At 38.4% G+C, this 19,974-nt stretch overlaps 1 protein-coding gene and 1 long non-coding RNA gene across 3 annotated transcripts in view; one reads left to right on the top strand and one right to left on the bottom strand.

Annotated features, from left to right (window-relative positions):
* The window catches only part of cbarpb (CACN subunit beta associated regulatory protein b), a 35,653-nt gene extending 20,331 nt beyond the window's left edge, over positions 1 to 15,322 (top strand). For both annotated transcript variants that reach the window (XM_039766659.1, XM_039766658.1), the window contains exons 3-10: positions 1,097 to 1,242; positions 3,745 to 3,806; positions 5,441 to 5,606; positions 5,686 to 5,857; positions 6,060 to 6,209; positions 10,941 to 11,178; positions 13,251 to 13,422; positions 13,820 to 15,322. In XM_039766659.1, coding sequence (XP_039622593.1) covers positions 1,097 to 1,242; positions 3,745 to 3,806; positions 5,441 to 5,606; positions 5,686 to 5,857; positions 6,060 to 6,209; positions 10,941 to 11,178; positions 13,251 to 13,422; positions 13,820 to 15,182 — 2,469 coding nt within the window. In that variant the 3' untranslated portion in view covers positions 15,183 to 15,322. The remainder of the gene's footprint in view (positions 1 to 1,096; positions 1,243 to 3,744; positions 3,807 to 5,440; positions 5,607 to 5,685; positions 5,858 to 6,059; positions 6,210 to 10,940; positions 11,179 to 13,250; positions 13,423 to 13,819) is intronic.
* On the bottom strand, positions 1,222 to 19,921 carry LOC120537607. Its single transcript, XR_005635354.1, has 3 exons — positions 18,648 to 19,921; positions 18,494 to 18,547; positions 1,222 to 1,306 (listed from the first exon to the last, which is right to left on the bottom strand). It is a non-coding gene; the product is annotated as an uncharacterized LOC120537607 (long non-coding RNA).
* Positions 19,922 to 19,974: the final 53 nt, after the last annotated feature.

Genomic DNA, 19,974 nt, shown 5'->3' with positions numbered 1-19,974 from the left:
GAGAGCAGGTCTTTGGAGATCTTCAGATCTCCTCTTGATGTCATTTTGGACAGTCTAGATCAAGGAGTTCTTAACCGGGGGTATCACCAAATGCTGGAGTATGGGACACACTCTCTGGGTACTGGTATTTATTTTGTTTAATGTATTAATTTATACTTGGGTAGTATGTGAATGGAATGCGATAAAATCTTCAAGCACATTTGTCATTTCCTGCAAATGCTTGTATTTAGTTTTACACGTGTTACTACAACTTTCATTTTTATTTCATGTTCTCTTCCTAGCTGTCCATATCTAAAGTACAGTAAATTCAAGCTGTTGACATATTTGGAAATCATACTGGCAACTAATATGTAATGGTGAGGATTATTTTGACAGTCAAGTAAATGGGGTATGGGACCTTACTGGACAATCCATTGGGGGTCTGGAGTCATCAAAAGGTTACGAACCCCTGGTCTAGATGAACAGGGTTGAAGATCATGCTGGGCTGAATGGCCTGTTGTCATCTTAATTGTTCTAATGTTGTAATTTCCATTCTTTCAAAAAATTGAAAATGACTGGACTGTGGTCACTAAATCCCAGTGGTTCAACCACCTATAACCTCTCTGAATTCTATACCAATTACTACAAAATAATACACAGTATATTGTAGACAAAGGCTTCTGCTCTGGTTGTTGTTTTGACATACTGTAGATCTATAAATTCCTCTTGTGTTCTATTATTTATAATGTTAGTCTAGTTAATCCTTAGTAATTAAAGTCCTTCATGGCTATAATGTCCACTCTAAACTAGCTTTTTTAGCATTATTAAAAAGACGCATATTAAAAGTATTGTCTACAGCACATCCCCAAGGACATGCCTCTAAATTAAATCCAGACATCTTCACTAAGACGTTTTATACAACTCAAGAGGAAATTGCAATATGACAACAGTTGACACTGAAACCTACATAGAACACAGTCAAGTTGAAACAAATAGAAAAATAATACAGATCAGTAATGCAATTAAAATGCTTTCCAGACCTATGGCTTTAAGTATAAACCTGGATTTTATTTTGCAAGATTAAGGAGGTGACAAAGTTTCTGTCCTTCTTTAATAGGATGTGCCAAAGGATCCTGGAAAACAGGATGGCTACATCTTACTTCTAGTGCTGCTCTCTATATTCATCGGGGGGACGCTGGTCTTGCTGTCTGGACTGCTGGTCATCTGCCGTCGGTGTTGTGAGTGGGATCGTCGGTACTCCAGGTAAGAAATATCACTAGACAAGCCCTCCAATCATGTAACACAAGACTTCCTGTTTACTGAGTACCTAAAGAGAGAATAGCATTAGGGTTGCACTGACCATCTGCATTACATTAAAATGGAGACACAAAGTAAATAAAATCAGCACCATCAACAAAATGCCTCCAGTCTTAGTTACCTACATACCTGCCTGCCTGGCAGCCGGCCGGAAATGAGACAAAACAAGTGTTAGGTGATAACTGCTGCTAGTCTGAGTATGGACTCTGGTAGCAGAGTTATTGTAGACAACAGATTGAAATAATCACCTGGCAAGAGACAGTCAAATAAGTCAAAGTGGGACGTGATGAAAGCATGGACAAAATTCTCAGTACCAGTAAAGGATAACAAGTGGACATAGTGGAGGTGATAGTATGAAATTTTATGTGAGTGGAATAAGAAAATGAGGAATCGAAAATTATGCCAACATTCCCTGCAAATGATAAGTATAAAATAACCTAAAGTGGATGAGAAGAAGTTAATTTCCTTAAGCTGGGCTTTCGTTTCCAAAGAGTTACATTTTGTTGCAGTTTAACATCCATATTCCATCACTCAAGATAAGCTATGATACCAACATTAAATATCCAGTTTAACAATCAAAATATATGGGACATCTGCATAAAAATGAGAAACCATTGCAAATATGAACAAAATGACCAAAGAAAAGCTAAAAACCAAGGGGAGGGCCGTGGTGAACTCCTTGTTTGACTGATGTTAAACTGGAAGACTGACAAGACATTTGCTGGACAGTTAGGTAGATGACAAAACTACTACAGAGCAGTGCCAAAAATATCAAGACTACCACCCATTCTGGACAACAGTATACCATCTTTGACTTTTTAAATCCTGCACTAAAGTCTAAAAGGCTTAATATAATCTGCTGTCATGAGAAAAACATTAGCTACTTGGAGCGGAGCAGTTTACAGCTGTGCTGTGCCCTGAAGCCAGACTCAAATAAGTGCATCAAGTTATTACAAGTTAGGGAATTCCGGTTCCCAACTCACCAACACTGCAAAACTAGATAGATAGAGAGAGCGAGAGAGAGTGAATATTCAGACTGTCGGCATTAAGACCTGACTTTTGATGTTGGGGTTATAGAAACAATTTTCAAAGCAGCCTTCATATCCATCCTCTACGAATGACAGCCAGGACTACAACAGAAAGGAAGGATTTGAGGACTGTGGTGGGGGATGAATTCAGTAAATCAGCAGAAAACCTCCTTTTACACATTAGGTCATAGATGGAGGAAGAAGTTACTGAATCTGCTAAAAGAGCTGGTGGGATGGGAGAAAGAGAAGACAAAGTGATATAAGCATACGGTGAATTAGCATTAGTGATATTACGCAGGTTTTTGATTTAATATAAAAAAATAAGGGATTTTTCACATTCTGAAATAGAATTGGAAGTAGAGGTAGGTGAGGGTTCATGTACAGTACCTTGTTAAATGTGGCCAATTATCTTCTGTGCACATTTCACCCATGCCATTGTCACTTTGCAAATAGCACACCATTCTGCATGGATCTACACACATTTGGAAATTTATAACAAATGCTAATTTATGTCTATGTACATTTGTGTAAACATTTTATATATACAGTATAATATTTATAAAATTCCACATTTTTTTCTATTGCTTCTAATTGATGGATAAAAAGCAGGAACAAACCCAGGAGGGATGCTAATCCATCACAGGGTACACTCATAGTTGCTGTTAAAGCTCGGGGTTGACTCACATTATTCTCTTAGTACAGTAGAATGAGGATCATTTTAATTTCACCAGTATTGATACTCTTTCCATTATTTAGTTTTTGCCAGGAGAGCGGAGGGTGGTAATTTGGATTCTGGAAAAGGAGAAATAGAGCCAATGTATCTCTGCTGATTGTTCACATTGGGTTTCATAACCTTTCCGGCAATCTTTCAGCTTACAAAACAAAAGGCACCAGCTGGCCCACTTCTTCCAGGTTGTGAAAAAGTGATGAAGATGCCAAGAAAATAAATTCAAAGAAAAAAAAGAAAAAGCAGAAATGATCCAGAACTGGATTAAACCAAACCATAGCATACCGATATTTGGCAAATTAAATACAAAAATGAAGTACCACCATAAGGTAATGCTACCCACTATATACAGCCCAAAATAAAATAGTAGTGTTGGAGGAGAGAACAGCCACTGTTTGTAAGGTAACACTGCACTGTGAGATGACTTTACAGAAGGCCGACTGCCAGGACAGACTGGACCTGTCCACCAGTCTCTGTCCCTCACTAAATATTAAATGTTCTTGACTACAGGACACATACATTAAGTGTAACTTAAAAATGTTTGTGATTCATCATTTCAGTTAAATACTATTTGCATTATTTAGCACTATAGTATTATGAACCATAGTCTAAAACAGAATTGTAATATACATGTACATATATTAAGTTGAACTAACTAATTAAAGGCCTCCGTTTTCTCTTATTCTCGGTCAGGGCCAGCGATGATCCAGAGAAGACAAATACCACATACTTGGAGGATTCACAGCCGGTGCAGGGTAAGCTACCCACCCACCCCAAAAAAAAAAAAAAAAAATCACTCACACTTAAGCCTACAACCCACAGCCGTGATAGAAAATTCAAATCAGAAAAAGCGAAAGTTAATCATCAGTGTTTTTGTGACTTTAGCACATACTCAAGAATTTGTAGCCACTAAGGTGCCCATAACTGTGCTACAAGTTTTTAGATATTCTGAGAATCAACAGCTGCAGTAACGGCTTCTTGTTGTACACACGGCAATCTGTCCTGGATTTAATGGGTAGAACATCCCATATTACACTACACAGGCCCTTTTCCTGGTACCTCATGCCAAGATATTCCTCTGTATAGGCCACAGAAATGCATTTATGTGTTCTAGAAGATGTAATCAGAAGTTAGCTTTGTTTTCCATCATAGTTATCTATAGTCTGACATTATGAGGTCCACACCATCTGCAGCCGTCAAATTTGACTATTATCAAATACATTTTGTCACAGATGTTCCAAGTTTGACTGTAGGCTGCACTCTTTTACTCTTATGTTCGGCCAGATATTATTGCTTTAACTTTTAAATACATTGGAAGAAATAACGAACACCTCTCCCTATATGATGTTGTTTTGACCAACTCGCAACAATTTAGTGAAATGTTTTCATTATTCATGCTTGTATTTATATAACCTGTAATTTTTAGTGTTATGGATCCTGACAATATTATGTACAAAAAGGAATGGCAGTTCATAGAGTCTACATTCACCCACACTTTCATTTACAAACAGCCAGGCAATGTGACCAAGTGACTGAGGTACTAGATTATAAATAAACTAAATGGTGGAAAGTTTCACTTAATATCTTGATGCCGATATATGAACCTAAGCAAAGGTGCCTGGGCTCTAGTAGTCCTGAACACCTGTAACTTGTTACTCATTTCACATAAAACTTAAATCTAAGTAAAATCCTACAATAGTTATTATAAATGCAGGAAGGAGGAAGGTCCAGAAATGCACACAAGGCAAAATAAATAAAATAGATTTGTAGATAAATCAACAACCTGTTTCTTAGAGTGCATTTTAATAATGATTACTACTCCAAAGTGTAACAAAATTTAAAGAATAATCAAACCAGACCTGTAATGTACACATGAACAAAGAGAAACAGAAAATTAAAGCTAGAAGCACCAGAGAGTGAGCATAAAAGTCCAAATGCAGTGTCACACAGATTGACACTTACTAAAAAAAATTATACACACACACACACACATATAAACTGTGTATGTATCAATGGAAACATGTAGCTTTTCAGCCTGTGCCAGATGGTCTTCTCAGAAAGACTTAAACAGACTACACCTCACAGTACAATAAGCTTTGTGGTAGTGAGAAGGCGGTCATCAGAATCTCTCGGGTGTCACAGCAGAGATCGACAGATCAGGGATCTGTCTCACACATTTACTTTGTTCAAGGTTATTGTAGTAAATCAGACATTTAAGAGCTTAAGGAAGAAAGAGTCAGATTGAGTTACGGTTGAGATGCCATCCGCTTAATAAGTCAGAAATTTAAACTAGATGGTCTTTAGTCCACGCTATAGTCTCAAGACATATTGAAGCAGTATGTGAATGTGTCAGCAGGCTGAAAGTGACACCTCTTTCTCCACTCTTCAGAGGTCACAATCAAAGTGGATGATTCAGACTGCCTGTCATCATCCTCCAGCTACCACAACGTTGAGAATGAGCACTTCCTATCCGCCTACTCCACAGGCCGCCGCGTCTCCTTTAATGAGGCATCACTCTTTGACCACAGCAAGAAGGCACAGGAGAAAGGACGCAGGTCAGTTGCCACCTATTTTCAATGATCCACTAAATGCCAAGAAGAAAATGAATGCCAAGCACCTCTGTGTTCTGTGCAGGTACACCCTGACAGAGGGAGACTTTCATCATCTGAAGAATGCACGTCTTACTCACTTCAGCATCCCACCCCCAGCGCTCAAAATCGTGACGATTCATGAATGCGAGTCCAGTGAGAACAGCATTGCTATGACAACCAGACCTCCATCCAAGTCCAGTCTCTCTATATTTCAGGTACCACCTACATTTTCTGCTTAGTTTCACTAGCTACTACCAGCCATACACTCAAATTAAATCAATTGTCTGTCTGTCTGGTATGATGTGATCTGGTCATCTTTTTGACCAAGATCTACGGCTCTAACACTGTAATGCTAATGAAAAGATACCATACACTTTGAAGTCTGATATCCCTTTACTTCTAAATATCCGTTTTTAGCCTCTGGTCAGCACACTACCACAAACGGCCCTGACTAGCCTGTCACTCAGTCCAAGTTCAGCCCTCCCTGGAGACACCTTCAACTCAACAGTGGACACGAGCTTTAAGCACAGCCATGTCCTGCCCAGGTCTGATGCACATGACGGCACGGTAAGCAGCATTTGTTTTAACATTTTCCTACAGCATAATGCAACAAAGCAAATTTATTAAATTGACAAGTGTGCTTTAAAATTAGTGGCAAGTGGGTCTGGATGGGTTTTTCTCTCCGACATTACCAAAGATGTGCAGGTTAAGTTAAATGGCATTTTTAAATTGACCCTTGTGTAAGAGTGGGCCCTGTAATGGACTGGCACACCATCTAGGGATGGTTGCTGCTGTGTACCCAGTGTGTAACTGATACACGTCAGCCTACTATAACACTAATTTGTTTGAAAATGTTAATCATCGAAGCTGTCCACCTGTACATTTGTCAGTCATGCTTTAATTGATATACGTTTCACAGCTAAACCATCAGCATTCAATCGTTTTTTGTTAATATAAAAAAAATACACTCTGTGTAAGTGACCACAATAACTAGATAACTAGCACTGAATGTGTTATATGAATAGTACATTTCATGCTGTAAACCACCCTGTTAGTTGGCTCTCACTTTAGCTTTTTTGTGTTAGGAGTACAATCGCCAAACGTTTTTGATAACCCATACATGCAAACTTTGTGTATGGTGCCTTTAACATTTGCAGCGAATTGAACAATACAGAGATAAAATGTTTAATGGATTTAATGTCTTGATATGGCACCCTTTATGATTAGGATAATCCCCAACTACCCGAGGTACTCAGTAACAATTGTTAGTCAATAATTGTAATATATAAACCCTTCCTGTCGAGTACCCACTCTGAGTTATTTACACACTGCATTTTATGAGAAACAGAATTCACAATGATTTTGACAACCAGTAAAATAAACTCCATTGCATTTCACAGTGTATTTTATATTGCAGATTTTTGGTGTATAACATTTAACAACATTCTGAAACCTGCCCTATACATACACATACAGATATAGATACATATACAGCTACATACACACACACACACACACACACACTAGGGGCTTCGCAAGGCAACCCCCCTGCCTGTGCTATGCGCCATGTTGCGTCTCTGCCACTCACGTATGTGGAGCAAAGTAACCAATAAATGCATGTGAGGCAAACACTGTTCTTGAAATTCGATTATGTAAATGTATGCTCTGATTTGACCGAGCACCGATTCCAGTTCTTTTAATAAAACTAAGACTTTCTGATAAAACAATCTACTTACAAAAGTCAGAATATCCAGAGCCGAAGTTGCCGGTCGCATTGTTCTCAAGAAATCAATGGATTTCTGGCCACTGTGGATTGCAAGTTATTGTAATAAATACATCTGACCGACCAATAGTTTGGGATATTGCCATTGCATCTTGATAGAACTGTTGCAATGCTCTTGGACTGCCTTGATACAATGATGGTACGTACTTCTTTACCTACTTTGAATTTGTCGGAACTATTGATATTTGAATTTTGAACGTGATCAGTGAGACCTTGCATATGTTTCACTCAAAATTTTGCTTGATTCAATTTAATAAAAAAGAGACTATTAGCTTTGACTTTTAGATACACATTAATAATGTAATGTTGTGACATTGAGATGACAGAAGTAAAATACATTGGGACGTATTGCTAATTTTGACCCGAAATATTGTTAGGGTGTTAATTTTTATGAATTCACGTGTTTCATATTGTAGGACCATCCTGTTTCACCATCAGGGAAAAGGAAAGAGTAAAGGATCGGAATGAGGTGAATTATTAAACAGAAATGACGAATCGTGCCATGCTTTTGGATAAACACGAATATCAACTCTGTCGTTGATATCTCCCGTCTTGAAACTATTATCGCTCAACAATTTTTATTTTTTTTATTTTTTTTTTTTTTTGAATACTAGGGGGTTCTGCTCCCTGCTCGCATCACTCACCAACCCCTGTGCGGGCCCTACATGCTAGTCAAGTCTGCTGCTTGCGATGAATCGTGCTGTGCCTTTTGCATAAATTAGAATATCAACTTTGTCTTTGAAAACTATTATCGCTGACAATTCGTCACATGTTGGTTTATTTTATATGCAAGCGTGATCTTTCGGATTCATATAGAAATCCAAGAAAACATTTGTCCATGTTTTGCAGATAAATTTCATATAAAGTGCGATACTTTTGGACGTATGGAATTTTATCCATTATTGGCTGTAGAATTTCTAATACGTCCGATTGTTTAACTCTTTCAATTCTAGGTTCCATCGCTTCATGATCATAATATAAACCGGACCAAATTGTGATTTCTTCGAAATTAAACTTGTAGTAGCTTTAATTCTTGCGGGACCACATTCTCATTGCATATGGTCCTGAATTGTGTAAATCTACGTTCTGAGCATTGAATGATGCAAATGTGAAAAAGATTATTGGAGATTCGGATATTTTGCCTGTAGCGTTTGTCAACTTCACTTTCACCAAACAAGAAATCTTAATTCTCGCGGATAGGCCTCTTCATCGGGAAGAAACAATACTTATCCCTGATGGCAACACGAATTAGACGATCTACAAGTCTCTGACTTAAACTTTAAAGCCAAATAATATCTACATACTTCTGTCATATCACCTATGTCCATATATATTCAATCTCTTTTCTCTGTTCCGTTATTTCAGAGTAATAATTTCCATTTGTTGGCGTTCATGTGATCTTTACTATCATTTGACTTTCGAATTTTAGTACTTTTATTATCTCTAACCTGCTTTTTGTCTTTTATTTCTGACCCCAGTTGGACCTGCTAGGTTTTAAATTCCACTTGTTCCAGGCTGATTATTACTTTCCTTATTTTCAAAATTTGCACTAAGATTATTATTGTTTTTTTTTTAATTCTTCTCTCCAACACTTTTAGGCCTCTTTTCGACATGCTGCCTTTTCTTCTTCACTTATTAGTCTTTGACGTGTCATCTTGATCATATAAAATTATTGTCCATAAAAGGATCACATCAAAGGAAACGATTAGATTGTACGTCTAAAAATACTGTCCAGAAAAGCTTCTTCAAAGGATGAAGCAGTACTTTTCATAAACAAATTTAAATGTGGAAAACGTAAACTTATAGGAGCTGAAAGCACATGAACTGTGCTTGACAATATCATTCACACGAATGAGAAATGATTATACCGTGGGTGTGGTTGTAAATGTTTGAGAGGAGGGCAGGACTTTTCAAAATCTCTTTGCATAAAGTCTTGTCTCGCGGGACTTGAAATGATCTCTCGTGGGACCTTGCAGAAAAACTCTACAGAGGAACAGACAAATAGTCATAAAAGCAAACAAAAAACTTAAAAAAAAATATAAAAGTAAAAAAAAAAAAAAAACAATGGCATGGCAAGATATTCATGAACCAAATTAGTTATGAACAAATAAAATGTTATGATAAAATAAAATGGCATATAAGGAAACATGTCCTTTCGTCCCGTGAGTGCTACGCAGGTGCGGAGTTTCACACACACCCCGTACATTTTGCAATGCACGATGGGATTTGTAGTTTCGTTTTTCCAGGTAAAAGATGATTTTCTACTCCAGACTGTGCGATATCTTCTTCTTTCTTACTATATAAAAGCAGTTGGGATTGTCCTTCCGTCCCGTGAGTGGAAATCGTAGCGGTATTCCGCTTATCACAGACTTACTACTTGCAGCTTGCGGTACGAAGCAACATGATGTGAGCAGAGTTCTGGTGCTCCCATTGCTCCCTTGCTTTTGTGCGCGATGCGCTGGAAAAACAGACAAAATTATGTCTCTGGAAATAATGTTGGAGTACAAATGCCTCACCGCGTAGTAAATATCAGGGGGGTTCAAAAGGGCGACCTCAATATAGAAAAAAGTTTAAATTTCATCACAAAAATAACAGAAACTACGAGTATTAAAGTAATACCGCTCAAATGCAATATAACCAAATTAATGAGTTTGTATAAAATATCAAATTGATCTACATATTGAATTGCCTTAAGAAGTGGTCAACTTAAAAGTCAGTCGCCTTAAAAGGCAGGTCAGCCTAGTATACAATAATCCTTTAATAAAAATCATGTGAAGATCTCAATTAACAAGTTCAGATTTATAGAAAAGAGTATCAAGATATCAAACTGGGGCTATAAATAACATTACAAATGAACATTTACATCCAAATGAAAATATTTAGTGATACCACTTAAAATACAACACACAGATGGAGCTGGAGATTGCTTCTAAATGACAGCGATGTGTGATCAAAATTGCTCAGCCTATTGCAAGCACAGTCCACAATGGGAAGATGATGAAAACTGACTAAAGCTTGCACCCTCTGCGATTCAGATTGTGTTAGTAAAGCTCTCAATTAAATGCATTTCTGTCACAATATGGGCAGCATGACGTCACTGTGGTTACCCTTGCTGCTCTCAGGCTCAGATATTAAATCCCAGCTCAGTCACTGACAGTAAAGAGTGGTCATATTTTCCATGCTTTTTATCACTGAACTGTTTACATCACACAGCAAAAGAAATTTATATATATATATATATATATATATATATATATATATATATATATATATATATATATATATCAGAACTATTTGTCTTAGAATGTAGCATTCTAAATTGGTTTCTGATCAGTTTTCAGTAGTTTCCTTCCAATGGGCTGCTACTTTATTTCCCATCTCCATAGTAAAATTACATTTACATAAATCCAGCCTTTGTAAAGGACAGGTGTATTGGGAATTTCTCTTCTCCCTACCGCAGCAGAGCGTGTGATTTAATTTCCTATCATCTTATAACCAAGTCTTTTCATCCACAGATCAAAGCACTTGGTAGCAGCCCACACAATGGTGGCAGTCCCAATTATGCTGAGGAGGGATTAAGCACGATGTCTGGACCCTCTTCCCCTTCTTCCACAAGTACTACTCCTGGAACAGTGCTGCAATTCTTTACCAAGCTGCGTCGCCATGCGAGTCTGGAAAGTGCTAGTCCTTACTTTAAGATCAAAAAGTGGAAATTTGAAAGCAACCAGAGGGCCTCAAGCTTAGACATGAGAGGTAGGTGATGTTTAACCTTGGTGAATAGTTACTGGGTCATAAAGTTGTGCATAGTCTGTCTGCTATCATCTTCTCTTCATGTCCAGCACAGCTAATACACAGTAGAATATCAATTACCCAAACAAGTGCCACTGCATTCCCACCCCAAAAATTACAGTAACTGCTTTTAGTGCAGAGGCTGTAATGTTGGATTATTGCTTCAACCACTTCACATATTAATTTCTGATTATTTATTTGAAAATTATATGTAGTACAACTAGTGATGAGCAAAACAGCAAAGTTTTGTTTAACACAGTGGTTCCAAAAGCTCATTTTGCATTCAATTTTGCAGTTGCAAAATTCAAAACTCACTAAAATGATTTTTGGCAAGATTTAATTGTTTGGAGTAAAAAGAACTATTCAGCCTAACCCTCAAAATGACCCCCATCTTGCATGTCTCCTTCCATGCACCTCCACATGTGCTCATTTGCCTGACTTATTGTTAACTCCACTGGTTCAGCCTTGCACTGCTCATTCCGGTTTAGAGTGACAAATACCAGTACTTGCTTTCCCCAACTCTGTAAAAATGATCCATACCAGAATTGTTCTAGAAGCTCAACATCAGCCACATCCCCAATGCAACAGATTTTTAGCAATGAAGAATTACCCCACAATACAAGCAGATGCTGATTTTATATCTTCACCCTGCACTGGAGTAAATGTTACCATGGAGAAAAAGTCTGCATATCAGATGAAAAAATACATGCGGAAATGGACAAAAGTCTGAATGTAGTCCTACATAGATTCTACTTATTAAAAAATAAACCTTACCAAGATTCATTTTTTATGTATGCAATTGCTTGTGTGTTTATTTCTGTTGATGAAAAAAAAGTGTAATTTATAGCTGAAATCAAGTAAAAAGTTCAAAACAAATTCAATACATTGTTTCTTCAAAATGTTTAGTTATTTACATACCATTTCCTAAATGAATTACTTGTTATAAAACTTCATATTTCAAAATACAGTAGTTATAACTATGTATAAAACTTGTTTCTGATTATCAAGTCTGACCCTGGTCCCAATTACCTCATACAACATTGGATAAATTCCCCCATGCGTTTTGCCTTCCTAAAAATATTTTGGCAACTATTATAGACAGCTTCAAGATAAATGCAAATCTAAATTCAGCTTACAGTAGCTGTATAACAGGATCTTGGCCAAACATGAAATTAGCTTGTGTTGAATTTAGTGTGTTTAATCACTTAAATCACTGACACACTGCATTAGTGAAATTGAGCAAAAAATATTTTGCTGAATTTAATTTATACACAGCATCTACTGCTTCTTGTTTCAGTGTGAAATAATAGTCAACCAGCATTGATGGATTTCACTTGCCCTGATACTGCTTTTCTGTAGTTGCTATGCCCTGGTGAAATCTTTCACAGTGTTTATCACTGACTGCAGGACTTTAGCGTCAAGTTGCACTTCATAGTTTTGCATGCTTGAAGCAGATTGTCATCAAGCTGGATGTAGTTTGGTGATCTGTAGTTGCAAGTAAAACTCCCAACAACATTTCTGAATACCTTCCAAGCAATTTCCTCCACACCCACTTGCACATCTTCAAATCGCTTGTTACTAACGATATGTCTGAGTTATGGACCAAAAAATAAAAAATGATTTCTTTAATCTTGGCATCTGTTATTCATTCAAGTTAAATACGTGAGGCACATAAACCACTTGTTGACTCAAAGCTTTTTTTGTTGAGTCAACAAGTTGTTTATATGCCTCTCTTTTCTATCCTGGACCCAAATGCTTATGGAGCAGCCAGTTCTTTTCAATGTAATGAATGGGACTCTAGCATGGCTACCCCATTACCAGGGCTTAGTTAACGGAGCTACATTCCTAGGAACAGTGCCACTACTTTTACATCACAGATTTTCCGGTTGCAGTTTTTGTATATGTATACTTGTAATATGAGGGGAACTCACAAAAATAGGCAATTGCAATAAACCTGTTTTGCAATGTATCAATACCGTATATGGCTTATAAAATACCAACATGTTGTTCCTAAAGTTCATCATTTTTTTACTTAGGCTCCCTTAAAAGACGTCAGTTCCAGCGTCAGAGAGCTGCCAGCGAGAGCATGGACCAGGAGGAGCATGCTTCTCACCACCTGGACATCATTCAGTACATTGCTCGGACCGAAGATGTGGCCTTCCGTGTCATGCCACCACCCTCCACCACTCCACCCGCCTCCCTCGGCAGGTATCTTTAATACCCTTTACATTCATAAATGTTCCGTCCTGCCTGTGAGAGACCGGGGTAATGGCTCTTAAACCCAGCTGCCCTCCCATTTGTGGGGGCACTGGAGAAATATGCTCTGGTCACTTATTCCACCTCTCATTGGATGGAAGAAATAAGCTTCCATCACTGTGAGGAGAAATAGCAGGGTACACGGATGGAAACTTCATCAAACATCAATCATACATATTTTCCATCATGCTGCAGAGGAAACTCCAACCCCTCTTGGGAGGTAACTGGATTTCATTTGTACATCACCTATTGTCATGGTTTCCCTGACTCAAACCAAAGCAGGCGCGAGAATCGTTCTAGAATGTGTACAGCTGAATGTCTAAAGCCTGTCTGAACATCTGTCTTGCAGGTTAGAGTCAGCAGAAGTGGTGGGGGCAGTGGGTGGCCTCTCACTGCCATTGGAGGATGATGAGACTAGCTGCAGATCTGCAACTTCTGAACAGCACAACACATACCGTGACATCTGGAACCTGCGGGCATCACTTGAGCTGTATGCATCTTCAGACCAGAGCAGCAACAACGACAGGGACTCTGTAAGAAGTGATGGAGAGAGTGTGTGCTCGCTAGGAGGTGGCCTACCCAGGCACCCATCTCAAGATATTGGGGATGACTTGGAAAGCGAATGTGAAAAGCTGGAGTTCTTTGGCAGAGATAGTGTTACAGGCAATGCCAAACAGGACAGTGTAGACTCAGAACGGAGCAGTGATGGTGATGCAGGAAACAGGAAGCTCCTGCAGATGGACAGTGGCTATGCTTCTATAGAGGCTCCCTCCCGTGCTCCAGAGGAACTGCGACTCTTCAGCACAGGCAGCAAGGACAAAACAGCATCTGAGAAAAGACGTTACTTTACCAGCTCTGGGCGGAAGGGGACAGTGTGTGAAAGTTTCGATGAATCCGTCTTTGATGAAGAGCTAGAAGAAGCTACTGGCAGTACATTGGAGGGAGAAGGCCCACTTGTGTGGTCTCCCTACGGCCAAATGTTTCCCACCCGTGATCACCACCACCCTCCACATCTCCACCGCAGGGACTATAGCATTGACGAGAAGACTGATGCCCTGTTTCACGAGTTTCTGCGACATGACCCCCAGTTTGATCACCTGGAGTCACCGATGCGCACCAAGCACCGATCCAGGGTTCACTTGCGTAAGCAGTGGCAAAGGACAAAGCAGTACAGTGATCCAGGGGTCTTGTTCCCACCTTCTTTTGAGAGACAACGCACCCCACTGAGGAGGGGTGACAGTGTCAACTACCCATTGGACACCCGTTACCACAGCACGCTTCCACGCATTGTAAGTACTGCCGATGAGGAGGTTGGTGACAGCCCAGGGACAAAGACGCCCACTGGGGCAGCACATGAAGAACAACCACTTTCCACCAGCAATGGACGGACAATCACAGAAGAGCAAGATCCAGACTCTGTTCTTAGGCTTAACCCTCTCCCTGTCCTTGAGGACAGCAGGCCGGCCCCTATTGGTACTGGAAACCATGGTGGCAACTTGATTAGTGAAACATCAGACAATAGTTCTGTGCCATTGCCACTTTCCCAACTGCAGGACATGGGCTATGGGCCCCAGACCATCTCCGCTGATCTAACAGACAAACTAATGGTAAACTTGGAAGAGAGGCTATACAGCAGCCTGAGACAATCCAAAGAACCTCCAGAGTCTGTGGTGAGTGTTGGCCACACCTCACCAGATCATAGCCCGGTGTAGCGTCCATCACTGCTTCCCTTTTCTATAAACCACACTGGTCCATTTATTTATTTTATTTATTTATTTATTTAAAACTGTATTGCTGGAGTAGTTGGGATACGGCTATCATCTGTCCAATAAAGGAGGGGAGAAAGGAGAAACTCTAGGTAACAACTAGTTTCTTTTCAGCAAATACTTGTCCATACAGGAATGGAAGTGTCCCAATAATAAGCTCATCTAAAATTAGTAAGACTCTTCAGGTACTCACTCCACTACATAAAGTGTGGCATGCATTACATTTCCATTATCTCAAAACTAGTTTCTATTAATTTTTTCTTATGGTTACATATGCTGTTATTTAAAAATTTAAGCCAAACGTTATCATAAAAAGGCTTTCTTCTAGATCTTGCTTAACTGGTCTCTACAGGATAAAAAGGAAAAATAATCAGCATTCCTTAATCGGTCAAAATATTCAATCAGGTAGCCTCATCCGAATCCTAGGAGTTCAGAAAGGAGTAATTAATATTCTCCCCTTCTGAATGCAGTATATTGTGAATTCAAATCTTAAACCTATATATACACATATCCATCCACATATCTATATACATACACATTGGTATGCAAAAGTTTGGGCACCCTTGTTTAAAATGTCAGTTACTGTGAACTGATCACCAAAGGACATAAAGTTAAAGATGACATTTATTTAATATTTTAAGCAAGATTACATTTTTAATTACATCATTCACAGGTACACAATAGCCAAAAAAATGAAAATGGCCTGAAGCAAGTGTTTGGGCACCTGACATGGTCAGTATATTAGTTAAGACCCCCTTTTGTCAAGTATCACAACTTGTAAATGCTTTTTGTAGTCAGCAAAGAGTTTATTTCTTACTTGTGTTATTTTCATAATTCATCCTTGCAAAAGGCTTATAATTCTGCAAGATTTTTGGGACATCTTGTATGCACTGCTCTTTTGAGACCCATCCACAAATTTAGGTCAGGGGACTATGAGGACCATGGCAAAACCGTCAGCTTGTGCCACATGAAGTGTTCCACTGTAGATTTGAAGTGTGTTTCGTATCATCTTCTTGTAGGAACCATCCTCTAAAAAACGAAGTTTAAAAAAAGATGGTGTGATGTTCGGTTAAAAAATTTACTGTTATTTATTTGAAATCATTCTTCCCTCTACTAATAAAATGTTCCCTGCGCCACTGGCCACAATACAAGCCCAAAGCATGATCAATCCGCCCCCATGCTTAATAGTTGGACAGGTGTTCTTTTCCAGGAATTCTGCACCCTTTTGTCTCCAAATGTACCTTTGCACATTGTGGCCAAAAATCAGTCCACAGGATGCATTTCCAAAATGCATCAGGCTTGTTTAGATGTTTGTTTGCAAACTTCAAGCTGTGAATTTTGTGACTAGGATGCAGGAAAGGCTCTTCTGCTTACTCTACCCTAAAGGTCCTATTTGTTCAGGTGTTGCTGCACAATAGAACAGTACACCAACACTTCAGGGTCTGCTAAATCTACCTGAAGGTCTTTTGCAGTCAAACCGGGGAATTTTATTTGCCTTCTAGCAATCAAAAAAGCAATTCCTTCAGAAAGTGTTTTTGGTCTTCAGTCCTCAACTTTACCTCCTCCATTCCTGTTAACTGCCTTTTCTTAATATTACAAACTGAGGAAACAGCTACCTGAAAACACTTTGCTATCTTCTTATTGCCTTCTCCTGCTTTGTGAGCAGCAATATTTTTTATTTTTCAGAGTGCTGGGCAGCTGCATAGAGGAGCCAATAGCTGCTGATTGTTGGGATAAGGCTTTGAGGAGTCAGATAATTTATACAGCTTTGCAATTTGCATCACCTGAGGTTTCCTAACGATGAACAAGCCATAGCCATAATAGGCTACTGAAGGTCTGAGACCTCAAATATCTTCGGGTGGCCGAACCTTTGCATGGTGCTCCTTTCCTTTTTTCCACTGTGCAACTAAACAAAGCAAAAATACACTAATCTTGCATAAACTGCTGAATAGAAATGTGTCATCTTTAACTGTCTTTTGGCGATCAGTTCATCTTCTGCTCGCTTAACTATGGCAAGGCAGTGTGGTATAGAGGCCAAGGCTTTGAACTTCAAACCTTGAAGTTGTGGGTTCAAATCCTGCCACTGACAGTGTGCGACCATGAGCAAGTCACTTGACATGCCTGTGTAACAACTGGAACACACAGCCCAAAAAAGTAAAAATTGAAGTTTAACCAATTGTATCATAATTGTAAGTCAGCTTGGAAAAAGGTGGCAGTCAAGTAAGAAAATGTAAAATATTCACACCACCACACAATTTAAGCAAACCAACATGCGTGTGTTTTCATATACATACACACACACACACACACACAAAGAAATACATAATACAAACAACTGCACTCCACCGTGACATATTTGGCACCCATAATTTTGGTGTGCAATTCCCAAAGCTTACTCCGTATGGTTTATTAATACAGTGTATGTTTAAAAATATTACCTCAGTTTAATAAATTAAATAAAATGTAACAGCAGTAGACACTTTACTGTATATAAAACACCAAGACAGATTTTGCTTAAGCTAATTATGTCAAAAGTTATTACTTAATCATTGAGATAGAAATCCCATGATCTCCCAGTATTATATGTACTCCACAAGTATCATCTGACATCATCTGTTCCCTTCCATGTATAGCAGAGATCTAAAGTGGACCCATATGTCTTGATGCTGACAAAGCATTTTAGCTACTGCCCCTCAAAGTATTATCCACACTCCCGAGTTAAGAATATCATTGTTCTCTATTAATTGCTATAAAAGATAAACACCATGGGAGCTTCCTTTCTTGTCATGTGACCAAATCTAAAACTAAGAAAAGCACCTTCATAAAAGATTCTAACTTGGATTTAAATTGCTTCATGACTGTGTCCGATCATTTCTCAGTCAGCATAAACAGTACCACACGGAAAGTAAGAAAGGAGGATTCAAAGTACTGGAAATGAAATGCAGCCAGAGCATCACGAGAGACAGGGAACCTAAAACCTCTACTGGCACAAAGCTGCAAGTTTCAGATGTCGTGTTTTTAGCCTATTCCTGTTAACATATTTTGGGCCGTTCAGCATCTATACAGAAATTTTGAATATTTGTACAAATTAACATGATTTTAATTAAGTCTGTTTTACTAAATCACATGAAACAGTATAGCCAATACTATACAACAGATATTCTCTTTTTCATGTGAAACTTAAATGAATAAGCAGAGGAGTCCAGAGATTGTGTTATTATACTATAAAAAGTTATAAACCAAAAAGTTCATCTTACCCAGATTGCATGGATATCAACTGACATCAGAAGATTGTAAACTTAAAAATTTAGCTGAAAGAGAGAAGGAAAAAATTTCAGTATTTTCAAATTAATATCTTAATTTTTGCTGGTTAATGACATGTATGTATATTAGGATTTTAAAATGACGTACCACTGTCTGTGAAGCTGAATGCTCCTTTTTCCAATGACGATTCATTAAATATGGTTGCACATCTTGGTCATGTCTCATGGTTGGTCCATCTTCTTCAAGGCACTGGCAAGTTTTTCAGGTGGGTCAGTCAATGAAAAAGTTGAAAATGCCTGCTTTCACAACATTAGGAATCAATTACTTTTCCTTTGAGCAATTGCACAAGAGCCTAGTGCAAGATTCAGCTGTTACTGAAAACTCCCTTGGGTCAAGAACATTTCCATTCTAATACTACAGAATGGAGATTACCGACTACCCATTAACAGCTGCCAAGGTGTCCAAAAATGACCTTCCTATGGGTTCAAGAAAGTATTCACTTCTTAGACTTTTCTGCTTTTCATGCTCAAGTGTATACTCTGTCACAAAAACATGCAAACCTGCTGTTTCAAAAGCCAAGTATTGTCAATTTGTACTGCATGCAAAGTTGATCAACTAGTTTCAAAGATTGCTTTATATGCAACAAGTTAACAATCCTACTGGCAAAACTGAAATACGTGTAGTACAAGCCAGATATAAAGCTTATAGCCCTCCACAGACATTCACAGTAGTTCAGTCTGATACATCAGGACTTGAAACCATAATAAACAATGACGAGAACAGTGAAGCTCTCTATTCGAGACCCACTCCTGCACTAACCAAACTGCCAACACTTCACAGGTTTGTATAAAGCTGTCTCAAAAACACCAGATGCACTAGCAAGACAGGGTTTGATCAATGGGTCACATGGGATAGCAAAAACAATTTAAGTGCCTTTTGATTACAAATATTTGTTAGCAAAAGGAAACATTGATATTGTATTTTATTCCTCCTGCTATACATCTGACACCAAGGAATAACTCAAGAGAACCTCATCAGTCTCTTTGCTGGTTAGTCTGTTCATTCATCACACACTCTCACTCTTGACTGCTCTCTCTCAAAGTCCCTCACCCAAGCCTCACTGTTCCTCCTCCATTTTCAGATTTTAGTTTATTATGCTGCGTTTTCCTTCCATATTGGTCACACTGCTACTACAGACACTGATAAAAAAAAAAAAAAACAATGAACAAGAATCAATGGATCTTAAAAAAATCTTTACTGTTCACTCATAACAGTGAATAAAATAAATATGCCACTTCTATGAGATTGTATTTTACAAACAGAAATAAACCAAAAATATAACAAAGGTTTAAAAAGTGGTGGCCATCTTGCATTTCTGACAAACTCTGTAGTGATTTTTTTTTTTTATTACACCCCCAAAACACCCCTGCAAGATTCTAACAGAAAAACGTGGCCACTACAGTTCACATCATTT

Source organism: Polypterus senegalus, chromosome 10, assembly GCF_016835505.1.
Source record: "Polypterus senegalus isolate Bchr_013 chromosome 10, ASM1683550v1, whole genome shotgun sequence".
Taxonomy (NCBI): domain Eukaryota; kingdom Metazoa; phylum Chordata; class Cladistia; order Polypteriformes; family Polypteridae; genus Polypterus; species Polypterus senegalus.
The sequence above is the reverse complement of the archived record's forward strand: the minus strand, read 5'-3'. Positions and strand labels throughout refer to the sequence as shown.